The sequence below is a fragment of the Desmodus rotundus genome, chromosome 3 (assembly GCF_022682495.2).
Source record: "Desmodus rotundus isolate HL8 chromosome 3, HLdesRot8A.1, whole genome shotgun sequence".
Taxonomy (NCBI): Eukaryota; Metazoa; Chordata; class Mammalia; order Chiroptera; family Phyllostomidae; genus Desmodus; species Desmodus rotundus.
The window spans coordinates 8,595,924-8,620,612 of NC_071389.1; the positions used below are offsets into that span (position 1 = coordinate 8,595,924).

At 46.7% G+C, this 24,689-nt stretch overlaps 1 protein-coding gene across 12 annotated transcripts in view; it reads left to right on the forward strand.

The window, feature by feature from the left end:
- The window catches only part of FHAD1 (forkhead associated phosphopeptide binding domain 1), a 116,836-nt gene that overhangs the window by 5,147 nt on the left and 87,000 nt on the right, over positions 1–24,689 (forward strand). For all 12 annotated transcript variants that reach the window (XR_011650944.1, XR_011650945.1, XR_011650946.1 and 9 more), the window contains exon 3: positions 18,253–18,459. Coding sequence is in view for 7 of the 12 variants with exons in the window: in XM_045190546.2 (XP_045046481.2) it covers positions 18,253–18,459 (207 nt within the window). In the remaining 5 variants the exon portion in view is untranslated. The remainder of the gene's footprint in view (positions 1–18,252; positions 18,460–24,689) is intronic.

Here is a 24,689-nt window from a genome sequence, read left to right on the forward strand (position 1 = left end):
TTCCGTGCGAACGTAGGTCTTCACTTCCCTGGAATAAGTGCTCGGGAGTGTGATCGCTGCATCCCATGTTAGGTGTGTGTTTGGTTCTGGAGAAACTATCCAGGGTGGCTGCCATTCTTCATTCCCACCAGCAGTTTATGGCACATGGTTTCTCCTCATCCTCACCAGCAATCAGTGTTATTACCACTTGTTATTTTAGCTGTTTTAGTGTGTAGCGATATCCGATCAGGGTTTCAATTTGCATTTCCGGAATGGCGGGCGATGCTGAATATCTTCTCATGTAGTACGTATGTGCCTTCTGCTTATTCTCTTTGGCGAAATGTCTCCTCATGTCTTTTGTCCACTTCCAATCGGATTATTTGGTTTTCTACCATTGAGTTTTGAAAGTTCTTTATATATGTTAGGTGTGTGTCCTTTGCCAGACACATGGTTTGCAAGTGTTTTCTCCCATCCGGAGTTTGTCTCTTCATTCTCTCAACAGAATGTTTCACAGAGCAAAAGTTTTAAATTTTGATGAAGTTAAGTTTATCATTTTTTTTATTTTATAGATCCTGGTTTTAACATAGCACCAAGCCCTTAATCCTGAGGTTTTTCTCTCCTAAAAGTTGTGTAGTTTTATTTTTAAATCTATGAACCTTTTTGAGCTCACTTTTATATATGATGTAAGGTTTAGGTCAAGTTTTATTTTTATTACATGTGGATATTCAGTTCCTCCAGAACCACTTGTTGAAACGACTGTTCTTTCTCCATTAAATTGCTTTTGTAACTTTGTCAAAAATCGTTTGACCATGCTGGGGCAGGTGGGGGGGAGGTGGCCATTTCTGAGTTCCCTACAACGTTTCATGGACCTGTGCGTCTGTCCCTCTACCTGCATGACATAGTCTTGATCATTGTAGCTACCGGAATCTTACATCAGGTGCAATGGTTCCTCCCACTTCATTCTTCTTTTAAACTTTTTTAACCTATTCTAATTCCTTTTCCATATAAATTTCAGTAATAAAACTGTCTATGCAAAATATCTTGCTGCAATTTTGATAGGAATTGTTTTTAAGCCTGTATATCAGTGCGAAAAGAATGGACATCTTTACCATGTTCTCTTCCGTCCATGAATGTAGTATATTTCTCCATTTATTCAGGTGGTTTTGGATTCCTTTCATGAGTGTTCTCTAGTTTTAGCATAGAAGTCCTATACATGTGTTGTTATAGTTACACTTGTCCCCCCCACACCACTGACTGTAAATGGTATTATATTTTTAATGTTGGTGTCCACATGTCATTGACAGTAAATACAATGGAGTTTTGTTTGCTTATATGGTAACTTGTGACCTTAACTGAACTTTCTAGAAGGCTTTTTGTAAATTTCTTAGGGTTTGATACACAAACAGTCATGTCATCTGCAGATAAGAACATTTTTATTTTTCCTCGGAGAAAAAGAGATCTGAATGCCTCTCATTTCCTTTTCTTGCTTTATTGCACTGGCTATGACTTCCAGTCCTCTGTTGAGTAAGAGTGATAAGTGCAGTGTAAATCATCCCGTTTTCTTGCTCCTGATCTCAGAGGGAAAAGCATTCTGTCTTTCTCCGTACGTAGGGTATTAACTGTAGGTTTTTCACAAAGGCTCTTAACAAGTTAAGAAAGTGCCCCCTTTGTTCCTAGCTTTTTGAGAGTGTTTATTATCAACTCAACAGATTTAAAAATGACTCAGTGGGCCTCCCCTTGATATTCGCATCCAACCCGTGGTCTCCCAATGACACAGAAAATCTGTTTGGTGCACAAAGCGGAGGTGAAAAAAGAAAAAGAAAAAAGAATTTCAGTTTCCCCCTTATCAGAACAAGGCACGGATTTTAGGTCAGGTCATTTTATTTCCTGTTTGGCCAAAGCTGAGACAGAGAGCTCAGTTTTGCACCCGACTACGATACTAGAACACTATTGTCATTTTCGTGTGGATATGAAAGCACAGGCTTCAGAGATAGACAGACCTGGGATGGAATCTCACTAGGCCGCTCTCTGGCTGTGTGACTTCAAGCGAATTAATCAAATTAATCACGCGAAGCTCATCTTTTGGAGCTTCCGTGGATTTTTGAGCATCATCAGTGGCTTGTCTACAAACCACTGGCCTCACAGGTTTGTGAGGACTAAGAAAGAAATGAACATAAAGCACCTGGCACCTGATGCTGAGTAAACGACACGGAGTTGTTATGACTGTCTCCTAACACGGAGGCTGAGAAGAACCCTCAGAGGGACGCGGGGCTGCGAGGAGGAGCCACTGATATTAACAAGCCGTCTGGAAAAGGGAACTAATGAGGACAGTTGTTCTGCAGACAGAAATCGAGTTGCACTCATTGTCTGAAAAATAATGGACTGCTTGCCGCTCCTTGGACTCCGTTGGAGAAGCCAGCACCTCCAGCAGCAGTCACATTGATTTATGAAGAAATCGGTTGCATTTCCAGAAGCGCAAGCTTATATTGGCTCCCCGGAGAACAGATGACACATGAATTGCCAAATGTTTTGTGAACGGACTTGATGAGCACTTCTGTCTTCTCTTAGACAAACCCTCTTCCCGAAGCTTAAGTGGACTTGGGAAAGGAGATTTGCTTTAGAAAGGGATGTGGGGTCACAGGTCCATGCTGAAGAACTGAAACCTGCAAGCATGTCAGCATTTTCCACTCTAGAAAACAAGACAAGGTGGAAATTGCCCCCTCTGCTGACTGCATCGGGCTGTTCTGATTAGAAGAACCAGCTCTGATCGGCTCTGGGCTGCCCTCACGTATAACTCAATGGTCAATTTGTAGTTACCACTGGAAGTCATGCCAGTAAATTAAGCTCAGAAATATTAATAAAACATCGTCCTTGAAATTACCCGGAGGTTACATCCAGCAAATAAAGAAAAGTTTGTTTTCTTTACATGAGTAAATCCTAAAAAATAGTCAGTCATGCTTCTAAAGACTTATACTCATTCGCGAAGCTGACATAGTGTTTTGATTGTTGGTATAATACAGGGTGGGGCGAAAGGAGGCTTATAGTTGTGAGTATATGAAACAGTTTATGCTTGCGTTATTATTTATTAGTTGTTATTTTCCATATGAACAACTGTAAACCTACTTTTGCCCCACCCCATATTTTGAAATCATTTACTTTTTCTGACAATGGAAGGTAGTCATATGCTTATTATTTTTTAAAAATGAGGGAAAAGGAAGTTTGAGGAAGAAAAGCCACTTGTGATCATGTGGCTGAGAGAAAGTCAGTATAGATCTTTATAAGGTTTTGCCCTGCAGAGTTTTTTCCTCCATCCTGTAAGGAGTTCGGTTCCCTGGCAGCAATCGCAAGCCTGTGTTCGCCAGCCAGGTTTTGCTGTTTGTCGTCACTCATTCATTCCATAAACATGCACCTGCAGCCTCAGCACTGACATGGTCCTGGGGACACAGCAAAATCAGGCACGGTCCCCACGGCCAGGAAGCGGCTAGGAGACAGAGGCCGTAAGTCGAAGATCCCCCAAAGGCATGAAAAGTTCCATGCCAACACTGGGGCTGCAAAGGAAAGAAATGTGGAGGGCAAGGAGGACTTAACTAGAGAAGGGAAGAAGGGAACGGCACGTGCAAAGGGCCTGGGGTGCAAGAGCATATGGTGAGCCCAAGAGACCGAGAGAAAACCGGTGTGTCCGGAGTGAGAGGGGGAAGGAGGCGGGCTGAGGGGTGAGGAGGTCTCCTTCACGCCACCATAAAGATTTGAACCTGTATCTGAAGAGGGATGGGAAGAAGGCACTGGAGGGTTTTTTCTAATTTTTTTAATTGGTTTTAGAGAGAGATAAAGGAGGGAGAGAGAGAGAGAGAGTGCACGCAGTTTGTTGTTTCACTGATCCGTGCACTCATTGGTTGATTCTTGTGCGGGCCCTGGCTGGGGATGGAACCGCAACCTTGGCGTGTCGGGACGACGCTCTGACCAAGTGAGCTGCCTGGCCAGGGCAGGGCTGCAGGATTTTAAGCAAAGGGAAGACCTGCGCTTCGAAATCCTGGCTGCTGTGTGCAGCCTGTACAATGGGAGAGGGACAGCAGGGCTGGAAAGGCTCGCCCCTGCTCATTTCAGAGCCAGTCCTTGTAAATTATAATTTCTACGATCTGACGTGCCTGGTGAACTGTAATTTTTAAAGTTGGATGTGGCTGTTATTTGAACTCTGCTGAGCAAGGGGCTCCATTCTTCCAGGATGAAGAAATACTGTTTGCCGAACTTTTCACGTGTCTAAAATGCTTGTTCATCAGGAGCCCCTGGACATTCTGACCCCGTGGGTTTGGGGAAGGCCTAGGGATCCTCACCTTTGAACGCTCCCCACGGTCAGGCGGTGGCATGCTTTGAGACCCACCACCTTGATTACCTGGCTTCTCCCCTTGCGATGTGGGGGAGCTGCTGTTTGGAGCGTGTGTGTGTACTATGTCTACAGACTTTGTTTTGAGAAAAAGAGAAGAGAAGGTTGAACAGTGGACAGCTGACTGACCCTAACCCGCCCTGAAGGACTCATGCGGCCCCACCCTGGAGAGCTTTCAGGATCCTCTCGAAGGCTCAGCTCTCGGACCACCCACGTCAGCGCAGTGGTGTGGCAGAGGCGGTGCAGGTGGAGGAGAAAAACAAAGGACAGAAATACAGTGATGAAGTGCTCACACCTGCGCCTCCACCCTGAGGGGACAGCGCCCTGGGGGGAAGCGCCCTGCCAACGGCTCCTTTCTCCTTGCTGGTGCAGTCTCTCCAGCATGTGTCAGCCCTTCTCATCTGGGCTCTGCAGGTCGTGGAGTGAGATGGGTCTCACAAACACACCAGAAGCCATACAGCCGGATGACTCTTGTCCCTGTGCCTGGCACCTGCCAGTTCTGGGCTGCCTCTTCAAAAAGAACTGTCAGAGCCTACGTCATAATCTCATTTATTATTACGAGACAAGGACTCTGGGAAGGTCCGGTTTGCATCATTTCACGGACGTGCGGGTGTGTCTGCTGTGGCAAAGGGCATGCACCCCCCGTAACGCCGATGGGTGTTGCCGACTGCCCTCCAGAGGTTTACAGACGTAGTTAGTTCCTCGCCAGCAGCGGACATCTGTTCAGTCCTGATGTGCTCTCACTACTGGGTCTTCACTGATCTAGGGGGTGAAATAAGGTGCCTGTGTCATTTTAATTCGCTTTTCTCTCATGATGTGTGAACCCCCACATTTTGAGACACAAGGTCTGGATATGGGATCTTACCCCTCAGTCTCTGTGTGGAAAGCCGCAGAGAGAAACAGGCCCGGGTGCAGTTACCGGCTCCTCCTGTTGCACTCGCTGGCTCGCCCTCCTGCCTGGGTCCAGCTCCCATACTCCCCTCCACCCCGGGCGGCCCCCCAGAGCACTGCTCCTCTGGGGATTCACCCATCTGATCTCATCAGTCCCTCGGGAACTTTGTGCTCCCCTGATGGAGAACCGGCAGCTGGAAATGGAGACTGATGTCATTAGTCAGTTCCTGGCATGATGATGGGTCTCCTTCCCTCTGGCAGGTGGGTGGCTTCCGACAGGAAAAGTGCAGGGAAAAGGGCTAGATCGTAATCATTGTTCTGTGTGTGTGTGTGTGTGTGTGTGTGTGTGTGGTAAAATACACATCACATAAAGTCTGCCATGCTAACCATTTTTAAGTGTATGCAGTTCCGTGGCATTAAGTGCATTCATGTTGGTGTACAACCGTCTCCCCGACTCTTCCAGACCCCTTCCACCTCGCAGAACTGAAGTTCTGTCCCCATCAAACACTAACTCCCTGTCCTCGCGACCCCCAGCCCTGGCCACCACTGCTCCACTTTCTGTCTCCATGAATGACTGGTCTGGGTGCGTCACAGAAGTAGAATCAACCAGTGTTCGTCCTTTTTGTGACACTTCTTTTGCTCCGCATGATGTCCTGAAGGTTCATCCACATTACAGCATTTGTCCAAATTTCCTCCTTCCTGAGGCTGCATGATGCTCCCTTGCATCTGTGCGGCCCACGTTCCGCTCGTCCCCTCATCTGTTGACGGACGCCAGGACCGGGGGTGTTTCCACCTTCGGGCTGTTGTAGGTGGCGCTGCTCTGAACAGGGCTGTGCAGGTGCCTCGTCAAGTCCCCGCTTTTGGTTCTTTGGGGGATTCCCAAAAGTGAACTTGTTGGTCATATGATAATTTCATTTTTGATTTTTTGAGGAACTGACATAGCAGCCGCCCCAGTGTCCATTCCCACCGACAGCGCACAGGGCTGTGCTCAGCAGCACTGGTTATGTTCTGGTGGTGGTGGAGCTCTTGTCTGGGGAGTGTGTGTGTGTGTGTGTGTGTGTGTGCGTGTGTGTGTGAGAGAGAGACAGAGAGACAGAGAGAGAGAGAGAGAGACAGCAGCCATTCTAATGGGTGTTAGGTGGAAGGTCATCATCTTTTGAAAGCACAAATAATAGTTAGCTACAGCATACCTTTATACACTACTTAGTGCCTCTTGCAGTTTTAATTATATTCTGTGCACGTTCAGTATATGTGTTTGAAGCAGGGTGCAGCCAAGAGGAGGGCCCTAAGAAGGGATTTGTGATGGGGTCCAGGACTCGGGGTGTCCAGGAAATATTGGAAAAATATGTGTAGGATGTCTTCACCCCCACAGGCCTGAGCCAAGGGGGATGGGACACATGGAACAGGGCCATTCAGAGTTGTTTTGGGTAGCAAGAGCTTTGCAGCTAACCCCTGGCACAGTCATTTAACATATCTATAACCTTTAACTGGTTTCATGGATGTGTTAAGTAGCTGTGGCCCTGCTTTGAGCCAGGGAGATGGGAGTGGCTTCCACCCAAGATGGGACTGGGAAGCAACTCCCCCTGGTTACAGGGCCTGCGTGAGAGCTTGGAGATGATTGGCTCCAAGCCATGGGGCCACACCTGCCCAGACTTACTATGGCAGCCCAGTAAAGCTGGAAGAATACAGGGATGCTGGCAGGTGTAGCTGACTGTAGGAGGAGTCGGAAATGGGCTGCAAAGGAAGATGGGAACTGGGATTTAAACCTAGGCCCGGCAGCCATAAGAAAAAGAGAGACCATGTGGCTCTGAAGGGAAGAAGAGAGACCATGTGGCTCTGAAGGGAAGAAGAGAGACCATGTGGCTCTGAAGGGAAGAAGAGACCATGTGGCTCTGAAGGGAAGTAGAGACCATGCGGTTCTGAAGTAAAAAAGAGAGACCACGCGGCTTCAAAGAGTAGTGGGGAGGACCACAAGGTTTTGGGGAAAGAAGAGACCATGCAGCTCTGAAGGAAGGAGTGAACCACGAGGCTCTGAAGCAAGTAGATAGATAGAGGTCCATGTGGTTCTGAAGTGGGGAAAAGGACCACGCGGTTCTGAAGGAGAGTAAAGAGGACCACGAGGTTTTGGAGTGCTTCTTCTTGCCACGCGGCTTAGGCAGCAGGAGAGACTTTGCAGCCATAGAGAAAGGGGAGAAAGGACTCTTGCTGCTGGGCCGTGAGAAGGTGCCACATGGCTTTGGATTAACTGGAGATCGCAGCAGCCACACAGCTGATGGTGCCGGGAGCCTGAATCACGGACTTCTACTTCTTTCCCTGAGACACGGTACCCCGGACTGGGCACAGGGAGAGGGAAGGACTGTGCATCTGTGGGTATTCTAGAGGACTTTAGTATCTTACTGAAGACATTAGGTCATTATTCTAAGTTTGTGTAACTTTTGAATAAACAATTCCTTTCCTTTTCACCAGTCTCTGGCATTGAGAGACGTCTTTCCTCTGGCGGCGGGCACTGCGAACCTAGCAGGTGGGCGTGGGGGGAAGGAACCTCCAGAGACAGAAAGGCGGAATCCTTTCTGTAATAATTTATCGTGAACCACCCCCCCCCCTCTTGCTCTGTAACATGTTTACAGAATTATATCCTCAAAACGAGCCTATGGAGTAGGAACTACTGTTACCATTCTAATGTTCATTTCAAGATGGCGAAATGGGGCTCCGAAAAGGTAAGTAACTTGCCCAGAGTCACATGGTTCATCAGATAAGGGGGACTGAGTTTCAGATTCTGGGCTGACTCAAAGTCTCTAAAGAAAGAAGCTTCATTCTTTGGGTGTAAATTTAGCTTTTGAGAACCTCTAAAAATCTAAATCTCTGAAATTCCGTGGGAGTTAACTGAGATCATGAGGTGGCTGACCAAGCTAGGGAAATTCACAGTGTGGAATCCTGAGTGAGTTGCCAGAGACACGTGAAATGAATTTTCTGGTGATTCTCATTCATCTGACAAACAGTGCGGCGCCATCTACTGGGGGCCTGCGGTAAAGAGGAAATGTTCACGGGGGCTTTCCAAGGAAGAGCGTGGGAGCTATAAACAGAGGCAAGAATCCCGTCTGGAGGTCCGGAAATCCCGCAGCATAGACCGAGTTTGAGCTGCCTCTGTAAAAAGAAGCCTGGGGATTTGCCAGGCAGAGCAGGCAGGAAAGGGTATCCTAGATACCCCAACACTGTGGGCTGAGGTCTGGAGGAGGCGACAACCTGTGGATAGAAAAATAAGCGGGGGAGGATCCAAATAAGCCAGGGTGATCTGACCCTAGCTTCCTAACTGGGCAGGTCGGGGTGGGAAGTCAGGCCCCACACCTGTAACTTCGTTACTGACAGGTTCTTGTAATTAACACACTTTGAAACACCAGAAGTAACACCCTTCAAGGGAGCACTAACCCTCAAGAGAGCACTAAATCTTGTTAACTGTCCTGTAACCGATCTCTACCTTTCCTTTCCTCACCTCCAATAATCCTTTTACTTCCCTCCTTAATCTCAAATGCATAAAAGAAGCTGCAAAACTGTTACTCTCTTTGGAGCACTTGAGATCTTGCTCCCCAGCATGATGTCCCCAGTTTGACTCAAATAGACTCCTATAAAAACTCTCTACCCCCTTGGGCGTTCCTACGTCAAGAGTGTAAAATGTAAGCCAGGCTAAATTAGCATTTACCTCCTTTGAAGGTGGAACTTGCCCCTGAAAAGGCATTTAAGAAGGGAAGAAATTAATGATCTTCGTTATTTGGGTGAGCGATTAGGCAGAGCGGCCTTCAGGCAGAGCAGCCAAGTGCACGTTGGGGGCGCCAGGTGGCTGGCCAGGGGCCTGGCTCTGTGCTCAGGAACTGTGGGGACCGGGCAAGTGACGCAGCCATTCGTGTCGCTATTTCTGTGTGTGTGCAGTGGGGGCAGTGGGCGTGGCTATGTTACCAGACTGAATTACTGCAGTGTGCTTGAAACAGTGCCTGGTGGTGGTGAATATCGCAGTGAATTTTGATGATTGTATTTGTTTTCTACCCTAAAACAACAGAAATGTATTATCTCAGTCCCTTGGGGTAGATTCTGCTGGTTCCTCCATGCTGGGTCACAGGAGGCCAAAATCAAGGTGTGGCAGCCAGGGCTCTTATCTGGAGTCTCCAGGAAGAATCCACTTCCAGGTCCATCCGGGGGCTGGCAGAATCCAGCCTGCGCTGTCACAGACTGAGGTCCCCATGTCCTGCTGGCTTTCAGCTGCAGGTCATTCTGAACCTTGCGAGGCTGCCCACATGCCCTGGCTCCTGCCTCCCCCCTCCCCCCCCCCCCCCCAGGTAAAGCCAGCGGCAGCAGCAGCGGTTCCTTCTCATGCTTTGAATCTCTCTGACCTCCCTTCTGACTCATCCCTCCAATCCAGCCAGATAATGTTCTCTGCTCCCAAGGGCTCATGGGATTAGTTTAGCCCCACCCAGATAATCAGGCCCCACCCTGTATATGCAGATGGATGGGTTTTTTCCTGGGCTGTCTATTCTATTCCATGGGTTATGTGTCTGAACTTAGGGCATTAGCACACTGCTTTGATTGCTACACCTTTGTAACAAGTTTTGACATCAGCAAGTATGAGACCTCCGGCTTTCATGTTCTTTTTCAAGATCGTTTTAGATATTCAGGGGGCCTTGAGATTCCAGGTGGATTTTAGAATGGATTTTTCTTTTTTTGCAAAAAAAAAAAAAAATGCCATTGGGATTTTGATAGGGATTGCATTAAATGTGTAGGTCCTTCTGGGTGGTAATGGCATCTTAACATGGTTGTTGAGTCTTCCAGCCCAAGAGCACAGGATATCTTTTTATTTATTTCATTTATTTGTCTTCTTTAATTTCTTTCAGCATCGTTCTGTAGTTTTCAGTGTACACATCTTTTACCAACTTGGTTAAGTTTATCCCTAAGTTTTTTCCATGCTATTGTAAATGAAATTGTTTTCTTAACTTCTTTTTCAGATTGCTTATTGTAAGTGTATAGAAACATACCTGATTTTTGTGTGTTGATTTTGTAACCTCCAACTCTGCTACTGAATTTGTTAGTTTTAACAGGGTTTTGGTCTGTGCGTGGGAAATCTTTAGGATTTTCTACGTATAAGATCATGTTGTCTTTGAACAGAGATCATTCGATTTCTTTCCAGTTGGGATGCCTTTTCTTTCCTCCTGCCTCATTGGTCCGGCTAAGACTTCAGGTACCAGGGGGAGTAAAAGTGGCAAAAGCAGTGTCCTTATCCTGTTCTTGGTCTTTAAGGAAAAGCTTTCAGTCTCTCGCCATCAAAGACGATGTTAGCTGTGGGCTTTTCATACGTGGCCTCTATTATGTCAAGGTAATTTCCTTCTATTCCTAGTTTGTTGAGCACTTCTTATCATGAAAGACTGTTAAGTTTTGTTAAATGCTTTTATGCATCAATTGAGTTGATTGTGGTTTTTTTCTTCTATGCATGTGCTGTAGCTCACTGATTGATTTTTGTGTGTTGAACCATCAAGCGTACGTTCCAGGAATAAATTCCACTTGGTCATGGTATATGATCCTTTTATTTTATTATTTATTTTTATTGAGGTGTAATTGACATATAGTATTCTATTAGCTTCAGGTATACAAAATACTGATTTGATATTTGTATATGTTGCAAAATGATCACCAGAGTAAGTTTAGTTAACATTGATCACCAGCCATAGTGACAGTGTTTTTTCTTTAGATGAGGATTTTTAAGGTTTACTCTCTTAGCAACTTTTATTTTAAGATTTTATTTATTCATTTTTAGAGAGAGGGGAAGGGAGGGAGATAGAGAGGGAGAGAAACATGGACGTGTGAGAGAGACATCACTCTGTGGCCTGTCACCTGTTCCCAGATGGGGACCTGGCCCAGGACCCAGGCACGTGCCCCGACTGGGAACTGAACCGGCAACCCTTCAGCTCGCAGGCCGGCACTCAATCCACTGAGCCACACCAGCCAGGGCTCTCTTAGCAACTTTTAAATATGCAGTACAGTGTTACAAACTGGAGTCACCATGCTGTACGTCACTTCCCCAGGACTTACTTATTTTGTAAGTGGGAGTTTGTACCTCTTGAACCCTCCTCACCCATTTCAGCTCCCCCCCACCGTCTGTCTCTGCAAACCATCGGTCTGTTTTCTGTATCTATAAGCTCAGTTGTTTCTTTAAGATTCCACATATGTGAGATCATACAGTATTTGTCTTTAGCTGCCTGACTTTGTTTACCTAGCATAACGCCCTCAAGGTCCGTCCATGTTGTTACAAATGCCAAGATTTCCTTCTTGCCATTGGCTGAATAATATTCCATCGTGTGTGTGTGTGTGTGTGTGTGTGTGCTCCTTCTGACGTGCTGTTGAATTCAGTCTGCTAGAATTTCGTGGAGGGTTTTGTATCAGTGTTCATAAGGGCTGCTGGTATACGGCTTTCTTCTCCTGTAGTGCCTTTGTCTGGTTTTGGTATCAAGATAACGCTAGTCTCCCATTTCACCGTTTGAGTCTCAGCTTCTTCCTCAGTAAAATGGGAATAATAACGGAACCCCGTCTCTATGGGGCTGTCGTACAGATTAATAAGAGAATACACTCAAAGTGCTTCAGCGGGGCCCACCTCACCGGAAGCTCTCAAAATACGTTAGCTACTAGTGATGATAATAATAATAGAAACATTTCTCTCCTAGCGGGGCAGCTCAGCAGGATGGAGCTTACACACTCAGTCTATATATTGCAGCGGTACTCTGCCGATAGCAGCTGGTAGCAATTGTCCGAGTACGAGGGAGGAGCCAGTGATCTTCTGGGGCACAGCTAGGAAGCTCTCTCTGGGCCTAACGTGGCAGAACCACATTCCATTTTGCAAAGTCATTCAAAACTTTCTGCTGCCTTTGATTTCTTCATAATGGCTTGGCGGCTTTTAAGGAACTAAAAGTAACGAGGCCTGGGAAGAGAAAAACCAAAATGCAACACATAGAATTTCTCTCTTTGACGGGTTACCATGGGTTCCTAGGGCACAAAGATTCATGGGAACAGTGACAAAGACGATGTGGGTGGCGCTTCCCAAAAAACTAATAAGTTTTAATGTTTTTAAAAATACTTTAAAACTGTTTTAGGTTTACGGGAAATTGAGCAGATGGTACCAAGAGTTCCCAGATATCCCCCGGCCCAAAACTCCCATAGTTTCCCCTATTACCACCATGTCGTGTTAGCGTGGTACATTTGTCACAACCAATACTGACGGATTGTTATTAACTAAAGTCCATAGTTCACATTAGCGCTCACTGTGTTATGCAACCTGTGGGTTCAGACAGATGTATAATGGCTTGTATCCAGCACAGCAGCATCACACAGAGTTCACTGCCCCAAATCCCCGTGCTCCGCCTGCTCCACCCTCCCGTCTGCACCTGCGCCCTGGCAACCGCTGATCTCTCCACGTCTCTAGTTTTACTTTTGCCAGCATGTCGTGTAGCTGGAAGGATACAGTATATGCCTTTGCAGATTGACGTCTTGCCCTAAAGCCAGAGGCATTTGATATTCCTGTCTGTGTTTTTGTGGCGTGACAACTTACCTCTTTTTATCACTGACTGTATTTCATTATGTGGATACACCAAGTGTGTTTATTCCATTGCCTTTTAAAGGGCATCGTGGCTGCTTCCAGTTTTTGGCAGTTATGAACAAAGATGCTATAAACATGTTTCCAAAATAAGTGAGTCCTAAAACTCAGCAATTAAAAAACAATTTAAAAATGGGCAAAATATCTGAACAGACACCTCACCAGAGAAGATGTACCAGTGGCAAGTAAACGTATGAGAAGATGCTGAACATCAGGTGTCATTATGGAATTGCAAATAAAACATGGAATATCTCTTCATGTACTTAGATCTTTGATTTCTTTCATCAATATTTTGTAGTTTTTTCATGTGGACTTTGTACATATTTTGTTGGATTTACATTTAAGTACTTCATGATTTTGATAATGTAAATGGTATTGTGTTTTAATTTCAAATTCCAGTTGTTCATCACTGATGTATAGGAAAGCAAATGACTTTTTATTAAATTGGTTTTGCTATCACAGTTATCCCAATTTTTCCCCCTTTGCCCCCCTCCACCCAGCATCCCCCACTCCCTCACACCATCCCCACACCATTATTTGTGTCCATGGGTCATGCATATAAGTTCTTTGGCTTCTCCATTTCCTATACTGTACTTTAAACCCCATGGCTATTCTGTAACTACCCATTTGTACTTCCTAATCCCCTCACCTCTTCACCCCTCCCCCCACTCACCCCTCCCCTCTGGCAACCACCAAAATGCTCTCTGGATCTGTGAGTCTGTCTCTTCTTCTTGTTTGCTTAGTTTGTTTTTTAGATTCAGCTGTTGATAGATACGTATTTATTGCCATTTTATTGTTCATAGTTTTGACGTTCTTCTTTTTCTTAAGTCCCTTTTACATTTCATAGAATAATGGATTGGTGATAATGAACTCCTTTAGTTTTTTCTTCTCTGGATAGCTCTTTATCTGCCCTTCGATTCTAAATGGTATCTTTTCTGGGTAGAGTAATCTTGGCTGTAGGTCCTGCTTTTCATGACTTTGAATATTTCTTGCCAATCCCTTCTAGCCTGCAAAGCTTCTTTTGAGAAATCAGCTGACAGTCTTATGGGAACTCCCCTGTAGGTAACTAACTGCTTTTCTCTTGCTGCTTTTAAGATTCTCTCTTTATCTTTAACCTTTGGCATTTTAATTAAGATGTGTCTTGGGATGGGCCTCATTGCATCCATCTTGTTTGGGACTCTCTGTGCTTCCTGGACTTGCAAGTCTACTTCCTTCACCAATTAGGGAAGTTTTCTTTCATTATTTTTTCAAATAGATATTTAATTTCTCACTCTTTCTGTTCTTCTTCTGGCACCCCTATGATGCAAATGTTTGAGCATTTAAAGTTGTCCCACAAGCTGCTCACACTATCTTCACTTTGTTTTAAATTCTTTTTTCTTCTTCTTGTTATGATTGGTTGTTTTTTACTTCTTTATGTTCCACATCATTGATTTGATTCTCGGCTTCATCCACTCTACTGTTGTTTCCCTGTAAATTGTTCTTTCTTTCAATTAGTGAATCCTTCGCTTCTGACTAGACCTTTTTTATGCTGTTGAAGTCCTCACTAAGTTCCTTGTACATCCTTATAACAGGTGTTTTGAATTCTGCATCTGACAGATTCCTTATCTCCATTTCTTTTGTTGTCGTTGTTAGTTCTTTCTCTGGAGTTTTCGTCTGTTCTTTCATTTGGGCCATGTTTCTTGGTCTCATTTCAACAGCCTCCCTGTGTTTGTTTCTATGTATTAGGTAGAGCTGCTATGACTCCCTGTGTTGATAGTGTGGCCTAACCCAGTAATGTCCTGCAGGGTCCAGAGGCACAGCCTCCCCTATCACCCAAGCTGTGTACTCAAGGTGCACCCTTCATGTGGGCTGAGTACACTCTCCTCTTGTAGTTGAGCCTTGATTGCTGTTAGCAGGTCAATGGGGAGATTTACCCAGGCCAGTCAGCTGCAAGGACTGGCTGTGACCACTGACCACAAACCTCCGCCCTCCATGGAGGGTCAGCTGTGCCGGGCCAGGGTGGTGGTGCTCCTACGTGGTCTGTAGCTGTCCACTGGGTGTGCAGGCTCTGGGATTTCCCAGGTGATGCAGGCCAAGGTCACCCCAACCTGTTTTCTGCCTGGGGCCACCCTGCCTGAGCTATAAAGCAGTGTGAGATGTCTGCTACTTGTGCTGGGCTTGGAGATTCCAGGCAAAGCCAAACCGTGAATCTAGGCTGGCTGCTGCTATTGCCGGGTCTGGGGCCACTTAGCAAGAGGTACGTGGGCTAGGGCTCAATGAGGCCTTACGTGTGTGAGAGGATTTAGGAAGTGGTGAAGCATGAGCCAAGACCAGCCATTCTCTTTTTCTTGGTTAGCCTGCCACAGGCTTGCCAATGTTATTGATCTTTGCCAGGAACCAGCTTTTGGTATAATAGATTTTTCTCTATTGTTTTCCTGGTTTTCATTTCATTCCTTTCTGGTATAATTTTTATTTCTTTTCTTCTGCTTGAGTCAGGCTTTTTTTTTTTCCTTTTTTCCTTTTTCCCTTCACCCAGGGAGGAAGAGCGATACCTGTGAGAGAGAGAGAGACATCGATTGATTGCCTCCTGCACGTGCCCCGACCAAGGACCAAACCCACACCCTGTGCCAGGCTTGTGTTGCTCTTTTTATTCTAGTTTCCTAAGATGGAAGCTTAGATTGTTGATTTTTAGACCTTTCTTTTCTAATAGATGCGTTCAATGCTACAAGGTTCCTTCCACACACTGCTTTTGCTGCATCCCACACATTTTGATAAGTTGTATTTTCCTTTTCTTGGTTCAAGATGATTTTATTTCTCTTGAGACATCTTCTTTGACCCACATGCTATTGAGAAGTGTGTTGTTTAATCTCCAACCAGTCTGGTATTTTCCAGCTATCTTTCTGCTGTTGACTTCTAGTTTAATTCCATTGCGATCAAAGAGCATACTTTGCATAATTTCTACCCTTTGGAGTTTATTGAGGTATGTTTTGTGGTGCCGAATGCAGTCCGTCTTTGTCCAGTTCCATGTGAACTTGAAAAGAATGTATACTTTGTTGGTGTTAAGTAACTTAGCTTATAAATGTCAGTCACATCCAGCCGACTGACGGCACTGTGCGGCCCGACTTTACCCACGCTGATTTTCCGTCTGCCGGATCTGCTGCTGCTGGAGGGACGCTGAAGTCTCTAACCATCAAAACAGATTTGTCTGCTTTTCCTCGCCGTTCTGTGAGTTTTCGCCTCACGTAGCTTGATGCTCTGTTGTTCGGCACATACACTTTAAGGATCGCTGTGTCTTCTTGGAGAACTGGCCCCTTTATTGGTATAAAACACCCTTCTGCATCCCTGATAACGTCCCTTTCTCTGGAGTCTGCTCTACCTGAAACTGGTGTAGTGACTCCCGCTTTCTGTGTGTTTCAGTATTTTGACCGCCAAAGCATTTGGCAGAAGTTTGCAAAGTGAGTTAGGGCACAGACATTTGAATCAGGTAAACATGGGTACAAGCCAGGCTCGTCAAGCTGGATGACTTTGGGCAAATTTAATATAATTCTGTGCCTCAGTTTCCTCATCTACAAAATGAGGAACTATCCCTTCGGAAATGAAATGGGATAATGCAATGAAGCACCTAGCAAATTTTCTGGCATGCAATGTTTAATTAATATATTCTATTAACATAAGCTATTATATTATTACACAGTACTATAATAAAGCTATGTAATATAAGCTATTATATTAATATAAGCTATTGTTTATTATTATATTATGGGACTTCAGTATAGATTGGGAAGTGCAACTAGTCTTTGTATAAAAGTTAGATGAGCCCTGGCTGGTGTAGCTCAGTGGATTGAGCGTAGGCCTGTGAATCAAAGGGTTGCTGGTTCGATTCCCAGTCAGGGCACATGCCTGGGTTGTGGGCCAGGTCCCCAGTAGGGGGTGCTTGAGAGGCAACCACACATTGATGTTTCTCTCCCTCTCTTTCTTCTTCCCTTCCCCTCTCTTTAAAAATAAATAAATAAAATCTTTTTTTTTTTTTCAAAGAAAGTTAGATGAGACTCTGTGAGAAAGTAAACGTAGAAAATAATCCCACAGTCCCGGGCTTTGGGTGGGTGCCTCACAAGCTGTGACCAGAGAAGGCAGAGGACTTCATAGTCCAGGGTCCTGACGCCAGGCAATACAGTATTTCCTGCTGGGTGCTGAGTTTTGCTCACTCTTCTTACTAAAGTGAAACTACAGCGGAGCCCTCTGCCCCCACTGCCAACTCGCAGACACACTGTGTGGGGTCTTTTTCTTTTACGGAAGCATTGTCACACCAGGGCCCTTTAGTTAATAAATTTTGACAGGCTTTTAAGAAGTAATAGAAATAACTAATCACATGGGGGAAACTTCATTGTACACCCAGGTTTTTTAAAGGTAGCTATTAAACTGTGTTTTTTGGCATAATCTCACTTCCATTTAAACGTTTTAAAAAGATTGTATGCATTAAAAAAAAAAAAAAAAGACTGTAAGGATGTGAACTGGTGTTAGCAGTGCCTGCCTCGGGGGGATGGGACTCTAAGTGCTTTTAGCGTCTTCTTTGTGCTTTTCTCTAGTTCTCATTTTCTGCAATATTAAGGAAAACGTTATTTCAAAAATGAGTAGACACACACTCTAGCTGGTGTGGCTCGGTGGACTGAGTGCCAGCCTGTGAACCAAAGGGTCACTGGTCCGATTCCTAGTCAGGGCACATGCCTGGGTTGCAAGCTAGGTCCCCTGTAGGGGACATATGAGGGGCAACCACACATTGATGTTTCTCTCTCTTTCTCCCTCCCTTCTCCTCTCTAAAAATAAATAAATAAAATATTCTTAAAAAGTGAGTAGAACAAATGAATGAACAGCAGTCATTATAAAACCTCCCCTGAATTTAATATCCCCTGTTCCATGAACTGGCATTTTCCTTGCCAGAAGATGAACAGTTAGTTGTCACTTGCCTGCTGACCTTGCTGGTTTGTGTGGGGGCCGTTTCTGCTTTCTGCTCCGCCATCCGGAACAACCAAATGCGTACCTGTGTGGAGTGGGGGAAACAGAACATGGCCAGTTCCTCGGCCAAGCATGTGCCCCTTCAGACCCCCCTGAGGTCCCTTGGCCTCTGATTTGCCTGATTCCCCACCCAGCAAACTCCGGTGCCTGTTCTGGGTCTGGAGTCAGAGACAGCTTCATCACGGACTTGCTGTGTGACCTTGGGCAAGTCACTTAACTTCTCTAGCCCTCAGCATTTCATTTTAAAATGAGCTTTGTGGTGAGAGTTCAGCCAGGTGAGGCTCTGGGCACATTCTGGCACCCAGCGGCATAGTAACTGTTGGGGCCCCGAGCTTACTCTTGTTTCCCTGGCTCTGACTGGCCCCCACCTCCTCCACTGCAGTCTGCCGACATCGACAACCATCACGCGCTCATTGAATATAATGAGGCCGAGGGCAGCTTCGTTCTCCAGGACTTCAATTCCCTCCACGGCACCTTCGTCAACGAGTGCCACATTCAGAACGTGGCTGTGAAGCTGTTGCCCGGAGACATCCTGAGGTTTGGGTCTGAAGGGCTGACCTACGAACTCGTCATCGAAAACCCACCCTCGGTGAGTCCAGCCGGGTCAGGTGGTGGGAGAGCGGGTAGGGGAGGGTGGGCAGGGGTGCTGTGCTGTGTTGCCTATTGTGCGCCCGAGGTCAGATAGCGCCAGAGGTGGAGTGGGTTCAGTGTGCGTCACTCTGACTTCACGCTGCACCCACGCTTGTCAGCTGGGACGCTGTTCTGTGAAGTCTGACCCATCCCACTGGGTCCTGCGAGGAGCGAATCCTCGCGCCCTCTTCTGGGCATTTGTGGAATTACATACAAGAATTTTGTAATGGCCAACCCCGAAATCCAGTTGTTTTCCTGAAAAGGTGAAACTTGGGGAGGGCAGATGGAAAGCAGGTGTGTGCTTTTGGAAACTCAGAGGTGGATGCTTCCTTTTTAGACAGGTGGCACCCTGCATCTTCCTAGCTTTGCCATCTCAGCCAGGGTTCTCTGTAGCCCGGGCTTCTGAAGAGTGTGTGGCATGGAGAATAATCTGTCTGTAAAGCCTGTAAGTCCCTGTCCGGCCCTGAGTACACACTCAGCACATGGCCGCTGTCATGGTGACCCGGATCAGGAGTGCTCCTGGGACCAGGGCCTAAAGTGCAGCCCAGTTCAAGCAGAATGTAACGCCCGTGAAAGTTCAGTCACGAGGAATACACAGCCCACCAGGGAGGCAGGGTAGCGCAGTGGTTGGTGACAGAGGCTTTTGGTGACATAGGCTTGGGTCAAAATCCCAGCTCAGCTGCTTGCTTACTCCGTGTGCCCTTGAGCAAGCCATCGGACCCCTCAGAACCTCGGTTTCCTCATCTACAAATCGCAGCCCACGACAGCAATGACCTTGCAGGTGTACCCCAAGGGCTGAATGAGATGGTTATCGCTGTAATGCTCCCAGCACAGTGCCCGTTCGTGATGAGCCCACAATTAATACCTGTCGCCTGCGTCCCAGAGACTCACTCCGCACCACCAAGAACGCTGCATGAACCAAGGCCTCCGAGGCTTAAAATTCTTTCTGGGACGAGGCTAAGTATAAATAAGTAAAATTTAGAGGATCTGGACAGAGTCCTGGGGTGTGGGGCTCATGGGCAGCCCTATATAGAGACTCCAGGAAGGTCACCGGCATCCCTCAGGCCACGCAGGCCGTGACACCCCATCCATCACATTTGGCTTTGCGAATCTGGGGCAGTTTTTTCTGCTGCTGCGCAGCTGCCTTATCCTGCTGGGACCAACGTTAAAGCATGTTTGCTCTTGGGGTGCACTAGGGTCTGCTAGCAGCCCTGAGGGGGGCTCCTGACCCAGAAGGGGGTGGACCCCATCAGGGGTTCTTAACACAGGTTCTAAGGACCCCCACATCATAACCACGTGCAGAGCAGACCAACAATGCCGGCCCGAGGCCCGAGGACTTGGGATTGCCAGATAAAATACAGGCCACCCCGTTAAACTTGAATTTCAGATAAGTAGCAAATAATTGCTTAGTAGAAGTACAGGGTCTGGCACAAATAAAACCCCTTTTTATTGTAAAATCTTTTATTACAAAATCATAAGCATGTAATTCTGCAACATAACACTATCACACTCAAGCCCACCATGTGACATTTTAGGTGAAATGTTTAGTTTAAAACTATAAATTATGACACCCATATTACTACTACACCCTACTACTACTACTACTACTACTACTACTACTACTACTACCCTACTACTATTACTACACCCATACCACCAACCACATTCAAGTAGGCATTACTTCTGCCAGGCCCTGCATGTCTCAAATATTGCAAGGGACCACTTATGCTATAAAAAAAATATCGGGTGTTTGTCTGAAATTCAGATTTAATAACTACTTTATTTCTGTATCTGTCTATTCATGTGTTTATTTATACAAATCTGGCGACCCTACTCCCCCCCACGCTGGGATCAGGGCCCGGGACCTCGAGTTCTCACCTGCTCCCTGGCCATCCCGATGCAGCCCCTCCCGACAGATGGGAGACCCAGTGTAGAGTGTTTGTGCGGTGCATTTACAGGTTTGCTTGGGAACCAAAGTCAGTGAATGCAAGTTTGGGAAGTTTGGGTCAGTGTTTCTCTCACATGTCCTTTTACAAGAGTTTGTCTGGAATGTTCAGTAAAATTACCGGTTCCCAGGTAATTTCCCCTTCCTGGGAAATTCTGACTTTGTGGCTTTCTAGTGGGGGACAAGTAGTACCTGCATTTTTTATACATAGTCATGGAGAGAACCAAGATGGCGGAGTAGGTAGACACACTGCACCTCCTCGCACAACCAGAACTGACGGAGAATCGAACGGCAAGGGGGACCGACACCAAGGAAATAGAAAATAAACATTCATCCAGACCGGTAGGAGGGGTGGAGACGGGCACCGGGGTGGAGAGGACTCACGTGGCTGTGGCGGGACCGAGACTGGCGGAGTGTGGGACAAATGGCGCAGGCAGTCCGAGCACTAGCAGACCCTGCGGCCCCACATTTGCACAGATAAACCCAGAGGGCCGGACTCAGAGTGGCGGAGAGTGGGGCAGGCAGAGTGGCAGGTAGCACCCTGCGGCCCCACATTCGAACAGAGATAAACCTGGCGAACTGTGGGGAGCGAAGCAGACCGTGCAATCCAGGGCTCCAGCTCGGGGAAATAAAGCCTCAAACCTCTGATTGAAAGCGCCCCTGGGGGTTGGGGCGGCAGCAGGAGAGACTCCCAGTCTCACGGGAGAGGTTGTTGGAGAGACCCACAGGGGCCTAGAGTGTGCACAAGCCCACCCACTCGGGAACCAGCACCGGAGGGGCCCAGTTTGATTGTGGGTATCGGAGTGAAAGATTGAAATCCGGAGGAGAGTGAGGCAGTTGCCATTGCTCCCACTCGGCCCCTCCCCCACGTACAGCGTCACAGCGCTGTGACCAGCATTACCCCGCCCTGGTGAACACCTAAGGCTCCGCCCCTTAAAGTAACAGACACACCAAGACAAACACACAAACAAAAAAAAAATGGCCCAAATGACAGAACACTTCAAAGCTCCAGAAAAAATACAACTAAGTGACAAAGAGATAGCCAACCTATCGGATGCACAGTTCAAAGCACTGGTTATCAATATGCTCACAGACTTGGTTGAATCTGTTTGAAAAACAGATAAAAAAATGAAGCCTATGCTAAGAGAAACAAAGGAAAATGTACAGGGAACCAATAGTGATGAGAAGGAAACTGGGACTCAAATCAATGGTGTGGACCAGAAGGAAGAAACAAACATCCAACCAGAAAAGAATGAAGAAACAAGAACTTGGAAAAATGAGGAGAGGCTTAGGAACCTCCAGGACACCTTGAAACATTCCAACATCCGAATTATAGGGGTGCCAGAAGGAGGAGAGGAAGAACAAAAAATTGAAAACTTATTTGAACAAATAATGGAGAACTTCCCCGATCTGGCAAAGGAAATAGACTTCTGGGAAGTCCAGGAAGCTCAGAGAGTCCCAAAGAAGCTGGACCCAAGGAGGAACACACCAAGGCACATCATAATTCCATTACCCAAGATTAAACACAAGGACCTACATCCAAGATTACTGTATCCAGCAAAGCTATCATTTAGAATGGAAGGGAGGATAAAAGTGCTTCTCAGATAAGGTCAAGTTAAAGAAGCTCATCATCACCAAGCCCTTATTATATGAAATGTTAAAGGGAGTTACCTAAGAAAAAGAAGATCAAAAATAGGAACAGTAAAAATGACAGCAAACTCACAGTTATTAACAACCACACCTAAAACCAAAACAAAGAAAACTAAGCAAACAACTAGAACAGGAACAGAACCATAGAGATGGAGATCACATGGAGGGTTGTCAATAGGGGAGTGGGAGGGGGAGGGGGGGGGGAAGGTACAGAGAATAAGTAGCATAGATGATAGGTGGAAAATAGACAGGGGGAGAATAAGAATAGTGTAGGAAACGTAGAAGCCAAAGAACTTATAAGTATGACCCATGGACATGAACTATAGGAGGGAATGTGGGAGGGAGGGGGTGGGCAGGATGGAGTGGAGTGCGGGGGGGAATGGGACAACTGTAATAGCATAATCAATAAATATATTTTAAAAACAAACAAACAAAAAAAGATAGTCATGGAAACATTATTTACAGGAGCATAAAATTTGCAATCAAAATGCCCATCGAACGGGGGCGTTTAATAAAATACAAGGAGTTCATTCCCACGTGGACCACTGTGCCACTGTCTAAAAACAGCTTCCTGGAGACATAACTGGTGTACAGTGAACTGCACGTGTTTGAGTGTGTTGTTGGACAGGCTCTGACACGTGTGCGCACCCATGAACACGTCCGTCACCCCCACAGTCTTCCCGTGAACATGGCATTTGTTTGCTTTTAGCAGCTTCACCAAGGTAAAATTTATTCAGTACAACCTTCACGCATTTTCAGTGTGCGGCTCAATCAGTTTCAGTGCGGTTACAGAGCCCTGCGGCCCTCACCACCAACCTTTCTGGAACATTTCCATCCACGCCAACCCCCCAGAAAGAGACCTTGCAGGCACTTGGGGGGGTTGTTTTTAATGTTTTTAACTGTGGTAAAATACACATGACATTTACCATCTTCACCGTTTAAGGGTACACGTCAGGGGCATTACGTACATTCACATTGCAATGCGATCACTTCCAGACTTCTCTTTACCTTTCCAAACTGAAACTTTGTACCCAATAAGGAAAACCCCCCTCTTCCTTCTTCTCCGCCAGCCACCATCCTTTCTGCCTCTACAGATTTGACCATTCCAGGAACCTCATTTACGTGAGCTCTGACAGTGTTTGTCTGTCTGTGACCATCTTACTCCACTTAGCATAACGTCCCCAAGGCTCGTCCATGCTGTAGCCTGGCCAGAACTTCCTTCCTTTTAAGGCCCGACAGTATCCCACTGTATGGACAGGCCACATTTTGTTCATCGCTCGCTCGTCAGTGGACACTTGGGTTGCTTCCGCCTTCTGATTATCGCGAATCAGATTGTTACCGACATGGGCGCACAGATATGGAAGGGGCACTTCATTTGAAGAGGTGCATCTTCCATCGGGGAAGTGTGGGGAGCAGTGATGAAGAGCTGTGGCCTTGACTAGAGAGGAAGAGGGCGCTTTGTGAAAACAGAAATCAGCGGAGAAGCAGGAGGAGTCCGGGACGTGGACGACACCGTGCTTTCCCTCATTGCACACTTACGATAACCTAGGAGGTGGGTTCCCTCACGGTCCCCGTTTCACAGACAAGGAACCCACAACTCAAAGAGGGTAAGTCGCTTCCCCAGGGCCACACAGCTTGTCAATGCAAACTCAGCTCTGTCCCGACTTGCAGATAACGGAGGGGAGAAAGCCATTTAGTCTGACACTAACTACAGTGGTATCACCGGCTGGTTTGCAAATAGAGCAAAGCCCTCTCTCACGGTCACTTGCATATACACAGAGTTCTTGAACTCCAACTTCTACATGTAGTAGCATCTCACTTCCTCCCCCCGAGTGACTGCAGGCAGCTGCGCAAATATTCCCTTGGCCTGTGCCCAGGGCACGTCACAGCCCCCCAAGCCTTTCCAGGGAGGGGCTTTCCCTGCAGAATTCTCCCCGACCCCAAAAGGGCTCTTGGGTGTCCCTAGGTTGAGAGACATTGGTGCACGCACCCTCTAAGCTCTTGTTAATGGAGCGGTCCTCTGTGGGGCCTGGGTGAGGGCAGCCTTGTGACAGCAACACCTTCCTACGGATTCCATTTCCTGACAACCCAGACCTGCTCCAGGCCGGCTGCTGTGCCTTTCGAGTGTCTCCACCCTTTTACTGGGAGCCAAACAGTATCACCACTTCCGGGCTGTGGGACCTTGGGCAAGTCACTTAACCTATCTGGTTTTCAGTTTCTGACTCCACAATATGGCGGTAGAAGTGCTCCCCCTACTCCATGATTATGCTGGTGATAGGTGAAGCCACGTATGCTAAGCACACAGCACAGTCTCTGGCATCCACGTGCCTTCTCTGCATGGCGGTTCATAGGCGATATCAGGGGTTTCTCACAAATAGCAGAGCACGTGACAAGCTCTCCGAGGGCAGGGTCTGCTTCCCCACCTTCTACTCAGCCTCTGGGGCTTCCCAGCAACATGCACTGTGTGCTGTGGGCGCCCTAGACGCAAACTACCTTGATTTCTTCAGGGTGTCCCCTTCAAGCCACACGCTATACAGGGCTGGAAGCAGATACTGGAGTGATAACACAAAGAACACGCAGGTAATCTGAAAAAA